Source organism: Camellia sinensis, chromosome 4 (assembly GCF_055761805.1).
Source record: "Camellia sinensis isolate YWXY chromosome 4, ASM5576180v1, whole genome shotgun sequence".
Taxonomy (NCBI): domain Eukaryota; kingdom Viridiplantae; phylum Streptophyta; class Magnoliopsida; order Ericales; family Theaceae; genus Camellia; species Camellia sinensis.
In genome coordinates, this window is record NC_138964.1 from 162032956 (window position 1) to 162050842 (window position 17887).

At 37.7% G+C, this 17887-nt stretch overlaps 1 protein-coding gene across 1 annotated transcript; it reads left to right on the forward strand.

Annotated features, from left to right (window-relative positions):
* The first annotated feature begins 3354 nt into the window (after positions 1-3354).
* Positions 3355-5675, forward strand: LOC145824177 (uncharacterized). The gene is made up of 2 exons (XM_082923792.1): positions 3355-3991; positions 5143-5675. The coding sequence occupies exons 1-2, from the start codon at positions 3355-3357 to the stop codon at positions 5673-5675; spliced, it is 1170 nt and encodes a 389-aa protein (XP_082779918.1).
* The last annotated feature ends 12212 nt before the right edge of the window (positions 5676-17887 follow it).

The window sequence follows — 17887 nt, forward strand, 5'->3', positions numbered from 1 at the left end:
GTGGTCAAGGAAAATTAAAATGCCAGAGAAAATCAAAGAGACAATTAGTCATAGAAAATCAAGTAAGTCATATAGAGTAAAGTAAATCCAATGTGTTTAGAGAAAATTGTTATGTCAAAAAAAATTCATCTTAAGAGGAAAATTTACCTACAAGGAGACAACTAACTAGTGAAAATCAAATAAGCAACATAATTTGATGGGTCAGGGAATGTAACAACCCCGGCCTCTGATTAACATGCAATCCATGATTAAGAATGCTTAACAAGTAATTAAAGTGAAATTTTGTATTCATTACGTGTGATATGTGTTATATGAGTTTATATCCGTTTTGTGTAGGAATATCTGTCTCTAATTTTGTTTTATTCTGTAAATTGAAGGCCTTACCGGCATTTGAATAAGAAATTGACTTGGTATACATGTTATTTGAAAATTTTAAAATATTATGGTAGGTTCAATTGAAATTTGATTCGGAACGAATCAAATTAGAATAATTGATGTCAATTGCCTAGCCTAATTACAATTAACTAGCCTAAACTAATCAAACATATAAATAGGCCACATGTAGATGGGTAGGCATATTTCTACCATCATCTTGGGCAACAAACGTGTAGAGAGAGAGAGAGGGAGTAAGGAGAAGGCTTCAACAAAGAAATTTGCTAGAGAATTAAGGGGAATTGAAGAATTTGAGTAAAAACTCACTAGAATTTATGGAATTGAGTACCTAAGGTAAGAAATCAAGCATTTCGTTGTGTACTTAGGGTACTTAGCACATGAATTCAAAGAATTAAGTTGTGTAATGCTTGAATTGAGCTAAAATGAAAGAATATAGACTATACCATGCATACATGCCTATATTATGGCATCTTGAGGAAGTTTTCAAAGAATTCTCACATGCATGTTACCATTATACCTTGGTTTTGAGAATTCATCTCATTTTCCATCAATTTGTCTCATTTGATCATGTTTTAAAGGCTTTAAACTTGCACCTTTACATGCATGATGTATAATGTTACGTTTTCAAAGATTTGGGTTTCGTTTTGGATAATTGGCATACTTTTGGGCCTTGATTCATGAAATGATCTTTAATTATTTATGTTTTCCAAGTTTATACTTGTTTTCTCAAGTTTTGGGGCCCAGAGGTTGAGTTTAATGGCTTTGAATTCAAGTTTGGAGTTTAGGAGTGCAATCTGGAAATTCTAGATTCTGCACTTTTGCTCGAGCGGCCGAATCTGCGCTGGAGCGACCACTATGTGATCTTGCATTTTCGCTCAAGCGACCAAAAGTCCGCTCGAGCGTGAAATGCATGCTCCCCAAAGTTGCATGTTTTGTAGATCGCTTGAGCAGTAAGAGCTGCGCTCGAGTGAGGGCATGAGTCTCACGCTCAAGCGAGAGTCGAGCGGCCATCGAGCAGAGATTTCACTTAACCAGTACTTTTGCAAAGTTTACAGAGCACTCGAGTGAAGGAAGTTGCGCTCAAGCGGCCCCTCATATGTTTGCATATCCGCTCGAGCGGGGGAAGTTGCGCTTGAGTGGGACCCCTATTTTATGCAAGTTTTGTTAAGTGTTTTCAAATGCATTTTTACACCCTCATTGCATCCTAGGCCAAGATTAAGGCATAATAATAAGGATAAGAAGCAGATACATACCAAGATAAGAAAGGATTAAGTTAATGTTTTCGGGTGTATAATTCTATATGTATTCGTTCTGTAACCGTATAGGTCACGCGCCTTAAGACGTTTGATTTGCCTATTCTGTCTGTTTGCCTTGGAGCCCTATGTTAATTGTGAGTAATAACTTCGTAAAGCTATTTTCAATTATAAGTATTTTCTGAATGATATAAGATGATCCGCTTTTGAAATATTATTTTTTATATGAATAAATGGTTGTCCAATGTTTCTAAAATGTATTCGTGGCATTCTTAGCTTCAGATGACATCTGTTATCTATTCTGTTACATCTCGATTATGGATCAAATGTACGTCTCATGAACTATTATGGATCCTTATGTATACGTCCCATTTATGGGCCAACTGTACGTCTCATGAGCCAACTGTACTGTCTTCGTGCACGTGAGTCAACTGTATGCCTTTATGGCCGTCCCTTAAAGGGGTCAACTGTTTTTGTTAGTGCTAATGAATGTACTACGTATGATTGACTCCAAATTTTGATTATGAATATGATTCTAAATCTGTATATGTTATGAATAAGAATTGTGTTTCCTGTTACTACTTTGGACAACTTCATTGAACCCTTTACTCAGTTATTATTCACTAGGCCCCGCTCACTATTTATATTATGTATGTAGGTGACCAATCATGTGACCAGGCTCAGAATTAAGGACCTGGCGTTTCAGTTTTGTTAGCCAGCCATTGTGCCTCCGAGGAGGTCCCCTCTTGTGAGCGAGTCAAGTCTAAATGGCTTATGTTTAAGACCTTGTCTTTCTTTAAGTATAGAACATGTTTTCTGTTATCTGTATTTTGGGCTAGGTCCCTTTTTGGCTATATTTGTAATGAATGTGATGTAAGACCATTACATTATGAAGTCATGTATATGTGTATAAAGGTTGAAATTTCTGTCCCATATAAGTCTCCACCGCCCAATGGACTTTGTATGTTTCTATATTTGCTTCCGCAGCTCTTAATTATAAGTTATTCTGCTCAGAGGCCTTTGGTAATCCAAGAATTACCGGCCGGTTACGGCGCTAAACCCATAGGGTCAGGTTTGGATCATGATAGAGTGGTATTAGAACACGTGTTATACCGCACACACAAGTCCATACGAGCTATAGGTTGTCCTCGAAAAGAATTAGGGACATTCCATCTGCATGTGTGAGTGTGTAACAATTTCTGTACATGAGAAAACTGCATCCGAACGTAAACGCATGAAATTGAACTGACTAAACTGAAATTAAATGTTCTGAACATTGTAACAAAGGACTATTTGCCTATGTTTATTGTCCTTCTATTTCCCTACAACAATGGAAAATACAAGAAGTGATGATACAGCAGGGTCCTCAGAGGCTCAAATGAGCAGAATGGAACAGATGCTTACAACCTTGACTGAAGCAATGACACAACAATTGAGGCAACAACCTTTACCATCTCCGCCTCCGCTGGTGCAAATTGAACCGAACAACAACGACATTATCAACTTGACTGAGAAGTTCATGAAAATGAAACCACCAACCTTTCTTGGTAGTATTGACCCATTAAAGACTGAAACATGGTTATTGGAAATTGAGAAGTTATTCGAAGTGTTTCCCTGTTTTGAGATTCAGAAAGTTCTTTTGGTCACCTACACTCTGAAAGACGAAGCTCGGAGATGGTGGCTATTGATCTGAACTAGTAATGAGAACATGGCATGGGCTCAATTTAATGCGATCTTCTATGAAAAGTATTTTCCTCAATACTTTTGGGACCGAAAGGTTTTAAAGTTTCAGGAGCTCAAGCAAGACAACATGTCTGCAGCCGAGTATGAGGCTAAATTCACTGAACTAGCTCGGTTTGCGCCTCACATTGTAGACACGAACTACAAGAAAGCTAAAAAATTTGAGAGTGGATTGGTTTTAGATATATTTGATCGGGTAGATGTCCTCAAACTACCTACGTATGTGAATGTGCTTGATAGGGCATTGATGGCAGAAGCCATTTTGGCAGCAACGAAGCAAGCTCTGGCCCTAATAACTGAATGGAAGGGTAAAAGATCTGGATTCAATTTCAAGAAGGGTCGTTCAATTGTCATGAGTAATAAACAAAATATGGGATCTTCTAGCAGTTCAAGTCAAAGTAGTGGGTCTGCGCCTGTTTGTACTCAATGTGAGAGGAGACATAGAGGAGTTTGCCATCGGGTATCGGGTGCTTGTTTCCAGCATGGAAAAACGGGCCACATGATAAAAGATTGTCCAATCGGGTCAAACAATGCCAACCGTCTTGTAGCAAGTTCAGCAGGATCTGTTTCTAGATTAAAAGCAAATGCTAGAACTAATGTCAGAGGTAACGTTGGGAATGAAACGTTGAGGCAAGGGAGAGTGTTCACACTAGTACCCGGAGATGTGCAGGACATCGAGTCTATACAATTTCCATTTGCGCTCAAAATGCGTATGTCTTGATAGATTCTGGTTCTATACACTCATTTGTGTCGCATGCCTTTTCTCAAAAATTAACTAGATCCTTAGAATTTATGAATTGTTTATTGTTTGTATCTATGCCATCCGGGGGTTCTATGGTATGTGCATATATATATCCAACATGTGATATTGTGATTAGTAATGTGACATTGTATGTTGACTTATTACTGTTGGGAATTGATCATTTTGACTGTATATTGGGTATGGATTGGTTAACGAAGTACTGTGCGACTATTGACTGTGTGAATAAAATTGTTGTATTTCGTTCACTTGGCTTACTTGAGTTTGTATTTACTGAAAATGGGGTAGTTCCTCTCCCATACTTGATTTTTGCCATGAAAGCTGATAAACTACTTAGGAAAGGGTGTAGGGGTTACATGTGTTGTGTTTTGACAAAGATTTCTGATAATTTTAATATAGAAGCTATTCTTGTTGCTTGTGAATTTCCTGACGTGTTTCCGAATGACTTGCCTGGAGACTTAGTTGATAGGGAAACTGAGTTTACTATTGAAGTAGCACCGGGAACACAACCTATTTATAAGACCCCTTACAAAATGGCAACCTCAGAATTGAAAGAATTGAAAACCCAACTTCAAGAACTTTTAGACAAGAAATTCATCCGCCTGAGTACTTCACCTTGGAGTGCTCCAATCTTGTTTGTTAAGAAGAAAGATAGGTCCTTAAGGTTATATGTAGATTACCGGAAATTGAATAGAGTAACTATCAAGAATAAATATCCATTGCCCCGAATAAATGATTTATTTGACCAACTACAGGGAGTCCAAGTATTTTCTAAAATTGATCTTTGATCGGGCTATCATCAATTGAAAGTTAAAGAAAAAGATATTGAGAAAACAACATTTAGAACAAGATACAGGCACTATGAATTTTTGGTCATGCCATTTGGGGTAACAAATGCACCAACAGCTTTTATGGACCTAATGAACAAGGTTTTCAAACAATATCTCAATGAATTTATCGTTGAGTTTATTGATGACATCTTAATTTATTCTAAAGGCAAAGAAGAGCATGAGAATCACTTGAGAACTGCTCTACAGATTTTGAGAGAAAAGAAGCTATATGCCAAATTGTCTAAGTGTGAATTTTGGCTTGATAGTGTAGCATTTCTGAGACATGTGATTAACAAAGGTGGCATATCAGTGAATCCAAAGAAAATCGAGGCCGTTGTTGATTGGCTAAGACCAACCAATGTGTCCGAAGTCAGAAGCTTTCTAGGACTTGTTGGATACTACAGAAGATTTGTGAAAGATTTCTCGAAACTTGCTATGCCGTTGACACAATTAACACAGAAAAACATACCATTTGATTGGACTAATCAACGGGAGTCACCTTTCCAGGAATTGAAGACAAGATTGATAACTGCACCTATCCTGACATTGCCTAATGGTATTGAAGGGTTTCAGATTTACCGTGATGCCTCCTACAAAGGTTTGGGTTGTGTGCTAATGCAAAATGGAAAAGTAATGGCGTATGCCTCTCGCAACTCCATCCTCATGAAAAGAATTACCCGACTCATGACCTTGAACTAATAGCTGTGGTGTTTGCCTTGAAAATTTGGCGACACTATCTATATAGTGTGACTTGTGAGGTGTATACCGACCATAAAAGTTTGAAATATTTCTTTACGCAGAATGAATTGAACATGAGACAGAGATGGTGGCTTAAGTTAATGAAAGACTATGATTTGCAGATTTTATATCATCTTGGGAAAGCCTATACCGTTGCAGATGCTTTGAGCCAAAAATCCATTGGGAATTTGTCATGTTTGCTTACCGGCTGGAAAGAGTTGTTGTGTGACTTGGAGAAGGAGGAGATTGAAATTGTGTTACGTGAACAAGGCGGGATCTTAGCTGCCATTTATGCTCAGCCTGCAATCATTGAGGAAATTAGAAAGAAACAACTTGAAGATGAGTTCTTGAAAAAAATTATGGAAGAATTTGACTCCAAATCGAGGCTGGGATTTGTGCTTGAGAATAATGTGTTGAAGTTTCAAAATAGACTTTGTATACCAAATTCTTTTGATTTGAGGAAACGTGTTATGATTGAAGCATACAATTCTAAATTTGCTATGCATCCGGAAACACAAAGATGTATTATGACCTAAAACAGAATTTTTGGTGGCCGGGAATGAAAAAGTGTATCGCAGATTTTGTGGCTAGATGTTTGCATTGCCAACAAGTTAAGGTCGAACATCAACGTCTTGCTGGATTACTTCAGCCGCTTCCAATACCGGAATGGAAATGGGAGCACATTACCATGGATTTCATTGTTGGACTACCTCACTCTCCTTGAGGTATGGACTTTTTCTGGGCAATTGTTGATCGTTTGACTAAATCTGTACATTTCTTACTTGTAAAATCCTTATATAATGCGGATAAGTTGGTTAACTTGTATGTTAATGAGATTGTGAGATTACATGGTATCTATTGTATCTGACAGAGATCCTAAGTTCACTTCAAGATTCTGGTAGAGTTTGCAGCAAGCTCTGGGAATCGAATTGAGACTAAGCAGTGCTTATCACCCACAGACAGATGGCCAATCTGAACAGACCATCCAAACATTGGAAGATTGTTACAGATGTGTGCCCTAGACTTTCAAGGAAGTTGGAAAACGTACTTACCATTGGCTGAGTTTGTATATAACAATAGTTACCATTAGAGTATCGGCATGGCTCCTTATAAAGCTTTGTATGGTAGGAAGTGTAGTTCTCCGATTGTTGGGCTGAGGTAGGTGACAAACCATTGTTAGGACCGGAACTTGTGCAAGAAACAACTGAAAAGGTGAAAATGATGCAACAACGTCTGAAGACTGCACAAAGTTGCCAAAAAAGTTATGCAAATGTCCGAAGAAGAAACAGAGAATATGAGGTCAGAGATCACGTGTTTATAAAAGTGACTCCAATGAAAGGTCAGACACGGTTTGGTGTAAAAGGCAAGCTTGTGACGAGATATGTTGGACCTTATGAAATCATTGAGAAAATTAACCCGGTGACGTATCGGGTAGCCTTGCCTCTAATCATGGAAATATGCACAATGTCTTTCATGTTTCAATGCTTCGGGACTATTTGAGGGATCTATTCCATGTTATGGAGCCAACTTATGTGCTCCTGAAAGATGACTATACATATGAAGAAAGGCTAACTCTGGTGGTTAACCGAAGAATCAAGAAATTGAGGAACAAGGAGATTTCATTGGTGAAGGTTAATTGGAAAAACCACGGAGGGACTTATGAAACTTGGGAAATAGAAGAAGACATGTTGAAGAGATACCTTGACTTATTTATGTTAAATCTAACGTTTTTCCAAAATGAAGGTAATTCGAGTTTGGAGGATCAAACTCTTTAAGGAGGGAACGAGTGTAACAACCTGGCCTCTGATTAACATGCAATCCATGATTAAGAATACTTAATAAGTAATTAAAGTGAAAATTTTCATTTATTACGTGTGATATGTGTTATAAAAGTTTCCATCTGTTCTGTGTAGGAATATCTGTCTCTGATTTTGTTTTATTCTGTAAATTGAAGGCCTTACCGGCATCTGAATTAGAAATTCACTTAGTATACGTGTTATTTGGAATTTTTAGAACATTATGGTAGGTTCAATTGAAATTCGATTCATAATGAATCAAATTAGAATAATTGATGTCAATTGTCTAGCCTAATTACAATTAACTAGCCTAAACTAATCAAGCATATAAATAGGCCACTTGTAGAAGGATAGACACATTTCTACCATCATCTTGGGCAACAAACGTGTAGAGAGAGAGAGACTAAGGAGAAGGCTTCAACAAAGAAATTTGCTAGAGAATTAACGAGAATTGAAGAATTTGAGCAAGAACTCACTAGAATTCAAGGAATTGAGAACCTAAGGTAAGAAATCAAGCCTTTAGTTGTGTACTTAGGGTATTTAGCACATGAATTCAAAGAATTAAGTTGTGTAATGCTTGAATTGAGCTAAAATGAAAGAATATAGACTATACCATGCACACATGTCTATATCATAGCATCTTGAGGAAGTTTTCAAAGAATTCTCATATGCATGTTACCGTTCTACCTTGGTTTTGAGAATTCATCTCATTTTCCATCAATTTGTCTCATTTGATCATGTGTTAAAGGCTTTAAACTTGCACCTTTACATGCATGATGTATAATGTTATGTTTTCAAAGATTTGGGTTTCGTTTTGGATAATTGGCATACTTTTGGGCCTTGATTTCATGAAATGATCTTTAATTCTTTATGTTTTCTAAGTTTAGACTTGTTTTCTCAAGTTTTTGGGCCCAAAGGTTGAGTTTAATGGCTTTGAATTCAAGTTTGGAGTTTAGGAGTGCAATTTGAAAATTCTAGATTCTGCATTTTCGCTCGAGCGGCCGAATCTGCGCTGGAGCGACCACTATGTGATCTTGCATTTTCGCTTGAGCGACCAGAATTCCGCTCGAGCGTGAAATGCATGCTCTCCAAAATTGCATGTTTTGTAGACCGCTCGAGTTGTAAGAGTTGTGCTCGAGCGAGGGCATGAGTCTCACACTCAAGCGAGAGTCGAGCGGCCATCAAGCAGAGATTTCACTTAACCAGTACTTTTGCATAGTTCACAGAGCAGTCGAGCGAAGGAAGTTGCGCTCGAGCGGCCCTTCATATGTTTCTATGTTCGCTCGAGCGGGGGAAGTTGCGCTTGAGCGGGACCCCTATTTTGTGCAAGTTTTGTTAAGTGTTTTCAAATGCATTTTTGCACCCTCATTGTATCCTAGGCATTCCTAGGCCAAAATTAAGACATAATAATGAGGATAAGAAGTAGATACATACCAAGATAAGAAAGGATTAAGTCAATGTTTTCGGGTGTGTAATTCTGTATGTATTTGTTCTGTAACTGTGTAGGTCACGCACCGCGAGACGTCTGATTTGCCCATTATGTCTGTTTACCTTGGAGCCCTATGTTAATTGTGAGTAATAACTTTGTAAAGTTATGTTCAATTATAAGTATTTTAATAATATTACATGATCTGCTTCTGAAATATTATTTTCTGTATGAATGAATGATTGTCCAATGTTTCTGAAATGTATTCGTGGCATTTTTAGATTCAGATGACATCTATTATCTGTTCTATTACGTCCCAATTATGGGTCAATTGTACGTGTCATGAGCCAATTATTATGGATCCTTATGTGTACGTTCCATTTATGAGCCAACTGTATCGTCTCTGTGCACGTGAGTCAACTGTATGCCTTTATGGCCGTCCCTTAAAGGGGTCAACTATTTTTGCTAGTGCTAATGAATGTACCACATATGATTAACTACAAATTCTGATTATGAATACGATTCTGAATCTGTATATGTTATGAATAAGAATTTTGTTTCCTATTACTACTTTGGACAACATTCATTGAACCCTTTACTCTATTATTATTCACTAGGTCCCGCTCACTATTTATGTTATGTATGTAGGTGACCAGGCATGTGACCAGGTTGAGAATTAAGGACCTGGCGTTTCAGTTTTGTCAACCAGCCATTGTGCCTCCGAGAGGGTCCCCTCTTGTGAGCAAGTTAAGTCTAAATGGCTTATCTTTAAGACCTTGTCTTTCTTTAAGTATAGAACATGTTTTCTGTTATCTATATTTTGGTCTAGGTCCCTTTTTGGCTATATCTGCAATGAATGTGACATAAAACTATTACATTATGAAGTCACGTAAATGTGTATAAAGGTTGAAATTTCTGTCCCATATAAGTCTCCATAGCTCAATGGATTATGTATGTTTCTATATTTGCTTTCGCAACCTTTAATTATAAGTTATTCTGTTCAGAAACCTTTGGTAATCCAAGGCCGGTTACGGCGCTAAACCCATAGGGGCGGGTTTGGGTCGTGACAGGGAAACTTCAGATGCCAGAGAAAATTAATCAAAATTTTGGTCCAAACTTAGAGAAATTTCGACCCAACTCATAAAATTTTTGCTGGACTTAGAGAAATTTCACCCAACTTAGAGAAATTCAAAGAAATTTCTTTGATTTTCTCTACATTTTGGAAATTTCTCTGGTTTGAAGAAATCTCTCGATGTTTTATACAGAGAAGTGATAGAAGAAAAAAATGGAATAGTTTATTGTCTACTCTTTAATGCAAATATGTGTGTTACAAATATATATATATAGTTTGTACAGAAAACAGGAACACGGTCACCAATATATTTGTCATTCAACTCTATATTCATTTTACGTACACAAGAGTCAAGAAAGAATATACACCCAGACAATTATGGAAACTTGACGATGTCGAATTGTAAAAAAAGAGACAGATAACAAAAATATCATCCACTATACCTAGTTTCTTACATTTCCAATCACGAACCACGTGTTGGACTAATCTTTTAGCCGATTCTTCTCGAAACACTACCACAAACATCAATCCTTCTTACGTATATATATATATATATATATATATAGAGAGAGAGAGAGAGAGCCCTAATAAAAAATTTGCAGTTTGGACCAAAATTCACAAATATATATATATATATATAGAGAGAGATGGTGTGATATATGGGTGTGGGTAAGGGACCTTAGGCTACAAAAATATATATATATATATATATATATTGTGGACCTCTTGCATTACTAAAAGTTGAAGAGGGATGTTAGACTAATTTTTCTTTTAAAGTATAATTAAGAATTGCTTTAATCATAATTAAAATAATAATTATGATATATCATATCTAAAGAGAAATTTATCATGAATCCACCTATTCTATCACTTCCACTTTTGGAGCAAGGAATGGGGAGGAATCCCAATAATAGAAGCTAATCAATTGACATTGGGGAGGGAACATATCTCGAATCTTATCAAATTCTTGTGCTATGGATAATTAAAATTTTCTAAGGCTATATTTAGTTCATGAATATGAAAAGAGATTTAGAAAAGAAAAAAAAAAGATGTGTAAATATTTTACTTACTTTTTTCTTATTCCTTTCTAAATTTCTCTTCAAATCTATTAACTAAACATAATATAAAGAAATTTAACATACCGTTATTGGTGAGAGAGATCTCTTAAACTAGATTAATCGTCTTCCTCTTGGATTATAACCAATACTATTACAATAAGGTAAAATCAAATTATACCTAACACCACAATATGTTGTAATATAAAAATCTATCAAAATTGACATGTTACACATCTTCCCGAAACCATATAAGTTTTTTGAAATATTGGGATGAAGCAAAGAGTTGGGATTATTTATTATTGTTAGGCCATGTTTGTTTGGGCGGACTGGATTAGGTTAGATTAGCATTCCTATGACTAATAGTCCTAAGACTACGAATCCCTTTGGATTGTGTATCTTATCCTATGTTTGGATTGAGTTAGGATTATAAAAAGGGACTAATAGTTTAGACTTTGGCTTAATCCTCCAATTTATATCCCATCCCTCTCTGTGGGATTGAATAATCCATCCTATATAGGATACCATATCCGGATGGATTATTAGTCTGTACTTCAATTGTTTAACCAAACATCGGATTAATAATTTTATTGGATTATTAGTCCAATCCGAAACTTATGTTCACCCAAATAAACATGGCCTTAGTGTGCCAAATTGGATTAGGGCTTCAAGTCATAAGTTTATTTCTAAATTTTTTAGGCCTTCAAGCCTAAGCTTTAATCTCCTTGACCAAAAAAGACACAATTTATCTTTAAAAAAACTATCTATCGAAATCAACTTGAAATTCACTAAATTACATATTAAAATATGACACATATCACTCATTTAACACCATATCTATTGAATATCACATATAACATATTTTTTTATTTTGTTTTGTAAGCATATTATATAACTTTCCTAATTCATTTTATTTCCAAGAGTATGGTACTATTTGGTGCAGCTTATTGTATGGTAAAACTTAATAATCAGAAAGTAAAAATCAAAAGTACCCATTTCCTAACTTCTAAATAATCAACTTTTATCAACTTATTTAAGCTATTTCTATCTAAAATCTATAAACAAAAATTATATCAAACAATCTGATACAGATTCCCAAATTAAAATAAGTTACAATCCCCCCTCCTATAATCCACGCCAAACACCCCTATATATGTTTATGTGCTTTTTATTTTCTTATTTGCTAAACAAGGTGTTGGAGATTTTGCCCCCAACTAATACAATTCCCAGCCATTGATTGTGTTGTATGACCTTGCCTCAAGATAGAGAGAACCAAAATGGTATCTCCCATTGTTACTGAAGTTTTTTAGGGTTTCAGTCAATTCAAGGAATAATTGGGCATAAATTCTCGAGTTTTTAGTTCATGATAATCCAAATCTTAAGTATTTCAGATTTTTAAGCGCTTTCAATTGTTTCGCTCAAGCATTTGTGCCCAATTTTGGAGAACAAGGAGGTTCAAATTAAGCGTATAGATCCTAGTATAAATGGTTTCCAAGGATAATAATGTGGCTAAAAGTTGTAGGGTTTTTGTTAATTATGCATTGAAATCTGATCCAGAGTTTTGTAGAAATGTTTATGAGTCAATTAATTGATTTTGATTGGAATGTATCAAACAAGTCCAGAGCTTGTTCTTGTTGGTAGTGATTTACTGGTTGATTTTGCATTGCTCGGTAATCCTTTCTTACACGGGATATTATCGCAGCTGCTTGGTTATCGGGCAGCTGCATTGGCATATCATTACACACCAATATAAGTAAAACTGCATTGGGACCGATAGCAGGAAGCAATGAGGTGGAAGTTGTACAATCGAGGGTGAGGAATGTACTTGGCTTAATTGAGTTGGTAGAGCAAAAAATACGTGGTTCTTTAGTTCAGAATGAAGGGATTTTTTCCATGTAAGAATTGAAACCTGTTGAAGTTATCGAATTTGATACATGATGCCTTTTCTGAGGACCTTGGTCCAATTTGTGGTGATCTAAAGTTAATGTACATCAAATTTATTTTCTCATTCTGGAGAGAAGGGTGGTGCTTTTCTCTTTTAACTACCGAAATAAAGAAGAATCAGAACTATCATCTGAATCAATTCTATGCTCGCTGAGCACCAGAAATGCATGGGTTTTATTATCTTCATTTTGAGAAAGAAAACTAGATCTAATGATTACCAACTGGCTAATGAAACTAAATTGAGGAATATTGATAATGATAATGTGGATGATCTTGTTAAGCTTAGAGAGTAGTCACTTTTCCCAAAGAAAAAGCTGTGGGTGTTGATTTCTGACCACACAACTAAACGGGAAACTCAGCTGGAGAGCACTGGCAGAATAGATTAAGCCCGAATAACCTGTCACAGAAAGATAAGAATCTAACAGTGGTTCATCCACTCGGGGGCACTCTAATGCTCAAGTCAGCAATCAAATATCTCTCAAAGATAACAAATTGTGCTTAACTCACAAGAAACAACAGTATATCTCACTAAAAACACACATACCTTAGACCCATGGAGGTGCCCTGTTTTTATGGTCAGTACTAGACTCAGGTTCAATGTTTATCCTAGATTCTCAACTAGATAGGGATAAACTCCTTAAGAGTTCTATCTTTATCCAGACTGAGATCCTCCCTTGTTCTAGGACTCTTGTCCCTTATTCGCTAATCTCGGATTTCGATATCTCCGCAGATAACCTCGTCCTAGCCGAGATCACCTCGGCGTCAGGACCAGGCCACGTGATACCTCGGCTGACACTCTGGCGTCACCTTGGCCACATGTTGTCACAACTGTCCCCTAGGTTTTATTACCTCGGCATCCCGAGATTCTGCCGAGGTGATAGAACCTATATCGTTTGTTCAAATACAATGTTGACTAAAAATTCATTCCGTCTCCTCGACCGAGATCATTACTCGCCAGCTTCAAGCACCCAACACTTAACTGTCCATTTTTATCAGGGATCAAGAACCAAGAACCAAGTTCTTTAAATATCTTAATTGGGATCGTTCCTTTAGCCGAGGTTTTTGCTTCGTTAAATCAAGAACTCCAAGAGTTTTTTCTACGCATGAGCTATCACGCACAGTTTACTCAACCGTTTCCTCCATGCGTCCCTTTCTCATTGGTTCGTACCTGATACGCGCTATCAGGTCACGTCGCTTCTGTGCATGCTGCCTGACAAGCACGTTGTCCAAGGCATTTTAATCATGTTTTGCCGCCTTTTCACATTTTAACAAAACTCCTTTCTCTTTCCTCGTCTCTTCACTTCTCATTCTCTTATTTTTTACCCGTACTCAGACTTTCTCTCTCTCAACACAAAATCTCCATTTTTGAACTCTCGAAGCTCTGCAACTGCCTTTTCTGGTGAATCTCTAGTCACTTCACTTCGATCAAAGGCATTGCCTGGCTTCGGCGCACCTTACTCCGGCGTTCTTGTTTTCAGTCTTATGCGGTAAGTTCATAACTTCTTTTTCACTAATTTCAGTCCTTCGTTTTCTTGATTGGTTTTTGTGTCTATCATCTGTGTGCATCATCTGTTGCTATTCTATTTTTATCTTCATGCTCTAGCCCTTTACGAATCATTGCTTGTTCCTTTAAATTTCTGTTGTGCTTCGAGTTATATCTCTAAAATGTCACTTTGTGTTTTGCTTGTACAATGCTCTGCACACACTCACTCAGTGTTCTGTGATTTCCCTCATTCTTGAGTCTTTGTTTGCTTTTCGATTCTAAATCACGCCCCTCCCCTCCTTTTTTTTTGCTGTTCTTGCTTTGTTTCCAGATTCTTGTTTGTGATTTTCGTTTCTACATAGACCTAGTTTTGGGATTTGACTTAGAAACTTATTGCTGCAGAAAAACTGAAACAAACTTCTCAGATCTTTATAAATCTTTGTTCTAGTGGCTTCTAGGGTTTAGCCGAGGTCTTTAAACCCATACCAACCATTATTTTCTGAAACTTTTCACCAATCTTACTAAACCGACATCATGGGGATGTTCAAGTAGAGGGTAGACACCCAAGAAAAACTAGAGCACTTTAAGCGGGAGTTCTCTATTCCAGCCGATGTCCATTTGAGGTTGGTCGAAGAGGAGGACTCTATCATGCCTGATGGAGACCTCATGCCCTTCTGTAGACGCGCCCGTGGGCCTCGCTACAGTTCGGACTCAAATCCGGCAAATCGTTTTGAGAAACAAATTTTTGAAAAGAAGTGTCAAACATGGATTGCTTTGCCAGATACAGAGTCGCCACCTAAATATTTTTTATGGGAAATTTAGGAAACCCTGACTCGGTGCCAAAGGCCACGTGTCCGTCATCACCAAAGTTGCCTCGGCTCGGGAGTTTGGGTACGATTGGGGAAGGTCAGCTATGAGCACCCCCTCTCGCCCGATCCGAAGATCGGCCTCTACTAACCGTGATATTCGTTTTTGAAAACGTTATGTGTTCTTATTCCGGTTATTAGCCTAGAATTACTATGTTATGCGCACAGCAAACAAGTATAGACCAAATCGCCTAAATTGGAACAAAACATTGCATGTTCGTTTTGAAGATGGTTTGCTACTCGCAAGTAGGCTAAAATGCAGGTTTTGCCACCCTCGAGTGGGCTTTTAGAAAAGATGGTTTTGTCACTATCTAGTGGGCTTAAAACTCACAGTTTTAATGCATTATTCCAATTTAGGTAATTCAACCTCCATCCACAAGCATTCAAGCAAATATCACATAAGCAACTAGCCTCATGGTAATCATGCTGTTATGGCAACACTCACACGCATGCGGTATGCTAAAGCATAAATACTTACCGAGTACTCCAAGCCAAAACAGAAACTAGTTAGTAATCATATGCATGATCCTAGTTTAAGATGGCTAATGCAATACATGTGAAATGCAACTAGAAATAGGCTCGGCTATTCTAAACATGGCATGTGAAATACTACAACTAACACATATTCAATTTGGAATTGAAACACAATGCAGTTAGCATGATGTGCCGAGCCTGGTGCATGTAAGACAAATGTATGAATGCACGCATGCATAGCATAAGGTATGCTAATTTAAATATGCCCTAGTCTACCATCATAAGCGGGTAAATAAAAGGGAAGAAAGACGTGGGGTTGGGAGACATACACACACTCATGCACACTTATTACACAATTGCCCTCACTCGGAGGGTCCGAATGAATAGCGCTAAATTAATTATTACAGAAGTTCCAATTAATTAACAATTTAAACAAAGAATTAAAGTGGCCATAGCCCCTGCCTCGAAATGCGTGGATGATGCATGCTTGACTCATCTTGCCTAAAAATTTGTACCATGCCAATGTTGCCTCTGTTTACACTACCTTGCTCCTCCTAAAATTGTGCAACTCCCAAGGTGAACTCTCTGGACACTGGGGAGCATCACCGACCAAGTGGAATTTTCACCGGCCATGTCTGGATGGTTATCGACCATTTTTAAATCCATCGGCAAATAATGAATGGCCGGTCGGCAGTGTATTTGGCTGGCCGACCAAATATTTCTGCAAAACCTGTTTTTGACAACAACAGAGGGCAAACAGTGCATGGCAAGGAAATTCAAAGCAATGTATGCATGGCCATTCTCCCTATCATGCAATGGACTCAAGGGAGCATGGCCCTCGACCCTCCTGCCATTAATCGTGTACTTCAATGCATGATGGCCCAAAAGCCAAGTGTGCAACTTTGATATCAAATGAAATGCAAGCACAAAACACATCAAAGGGCCCCAACCCCTATCATGGTTGATCAAGAGGCAAGGGAATGCACAACAATGCACATGCGACCTAAGCATGCAAACAAACATACGAACATGCAATGCAACTCCACGACACACACAATGCTAACAACATAACGTGCACAACGCATTGAAACATGGCATACACAATGCAGGATGGACTTATACCAATGTGAGTGGACCTCAGCGACACTCACATCAGTGGCCAATAAGATGGAAATGAGGCAACCGAAATGCACACAAACATGTCCAATGCATGGACCGATCCTAAGATACAACACGCAACTCTAACTAAGCATGGAAAATGATGAAACATGGCATATGAACACACAAATTCCAGCACTGAAGTATGATGCTAAACAGCCCCAAAACATGGAAAAATGGCACCCGATGCATGAGATGAAACCCGCAACTCGAAACTAGGCACACGGAATGACTTACGGCTATACAAAGTATGCATTATTTGATCATGAGACATGAAGACAGATGCAAGACAATCCCAAAACATGCATATTTCCATTTTATAATAAGTCTAAAAAATGAACACAAATAGGGCTAATCTATCATGCAAAAATGGCCCTAAAAGAGAGATTAAATGCAAAGGGACAGAATCTGGACCCAAATGGCAAAGAGCCCTTCAACAAAGTTGAAAAGGGGCTCAAAACAAGGTACTTTACAGTTTACATCAAAGTCCAAAACAGCTCACAAGTAAGCCTAACATACTATGCAAAAATTGGCCTAAAAGAGAGATAAAGAGGCAAGTGGTAATAGGAGACCTCAAACAGTAGGAGGTCCTTGATCAAACATGAAAAGGGGGTCAAAATATGACTATTTACAGTTTGGGTCGGAGCCCAAAAAAGCTTGCAAGTAAGGCTTAGATAGCATGCAAAACAAGGCAAAAAAGAGGGAAAATGGGACTCACCCTTGTAGAACCAAGCTTCAACAACTTTTGGGCCAAGTTTGGGAGCTCTTCACCTCTGGAAATCAACCTCAAGTTACTGGAATGGAGTATGGAGGTCGTAGGCTTGGAGGTGTAGTGTAAAGGGTGCAAGAACCTTAGGATTTGAAGGGTTTGGGAGAGAGAGATAGGGAGAGAGCTGAGA

What these genes read in the sequence shown, in the direction of transcription:
- LOC145824177 (XM_082923792.1), top strand. Translation starts at nt 3,355, where the DNA reads ATGGCATGGGCTCAATTTAATGCGATCTTCTATGAAAAGTATTTTCCT. An exon ending in TGCTAGAACTAATGTCAGAG is followed by an intron (nt 3,992 to 5,142) that starts GTAACGTTGGGA and finishes TTTATTCTAAAG; the next exon opens with GCAAAGAAGAGCATGAGAAT.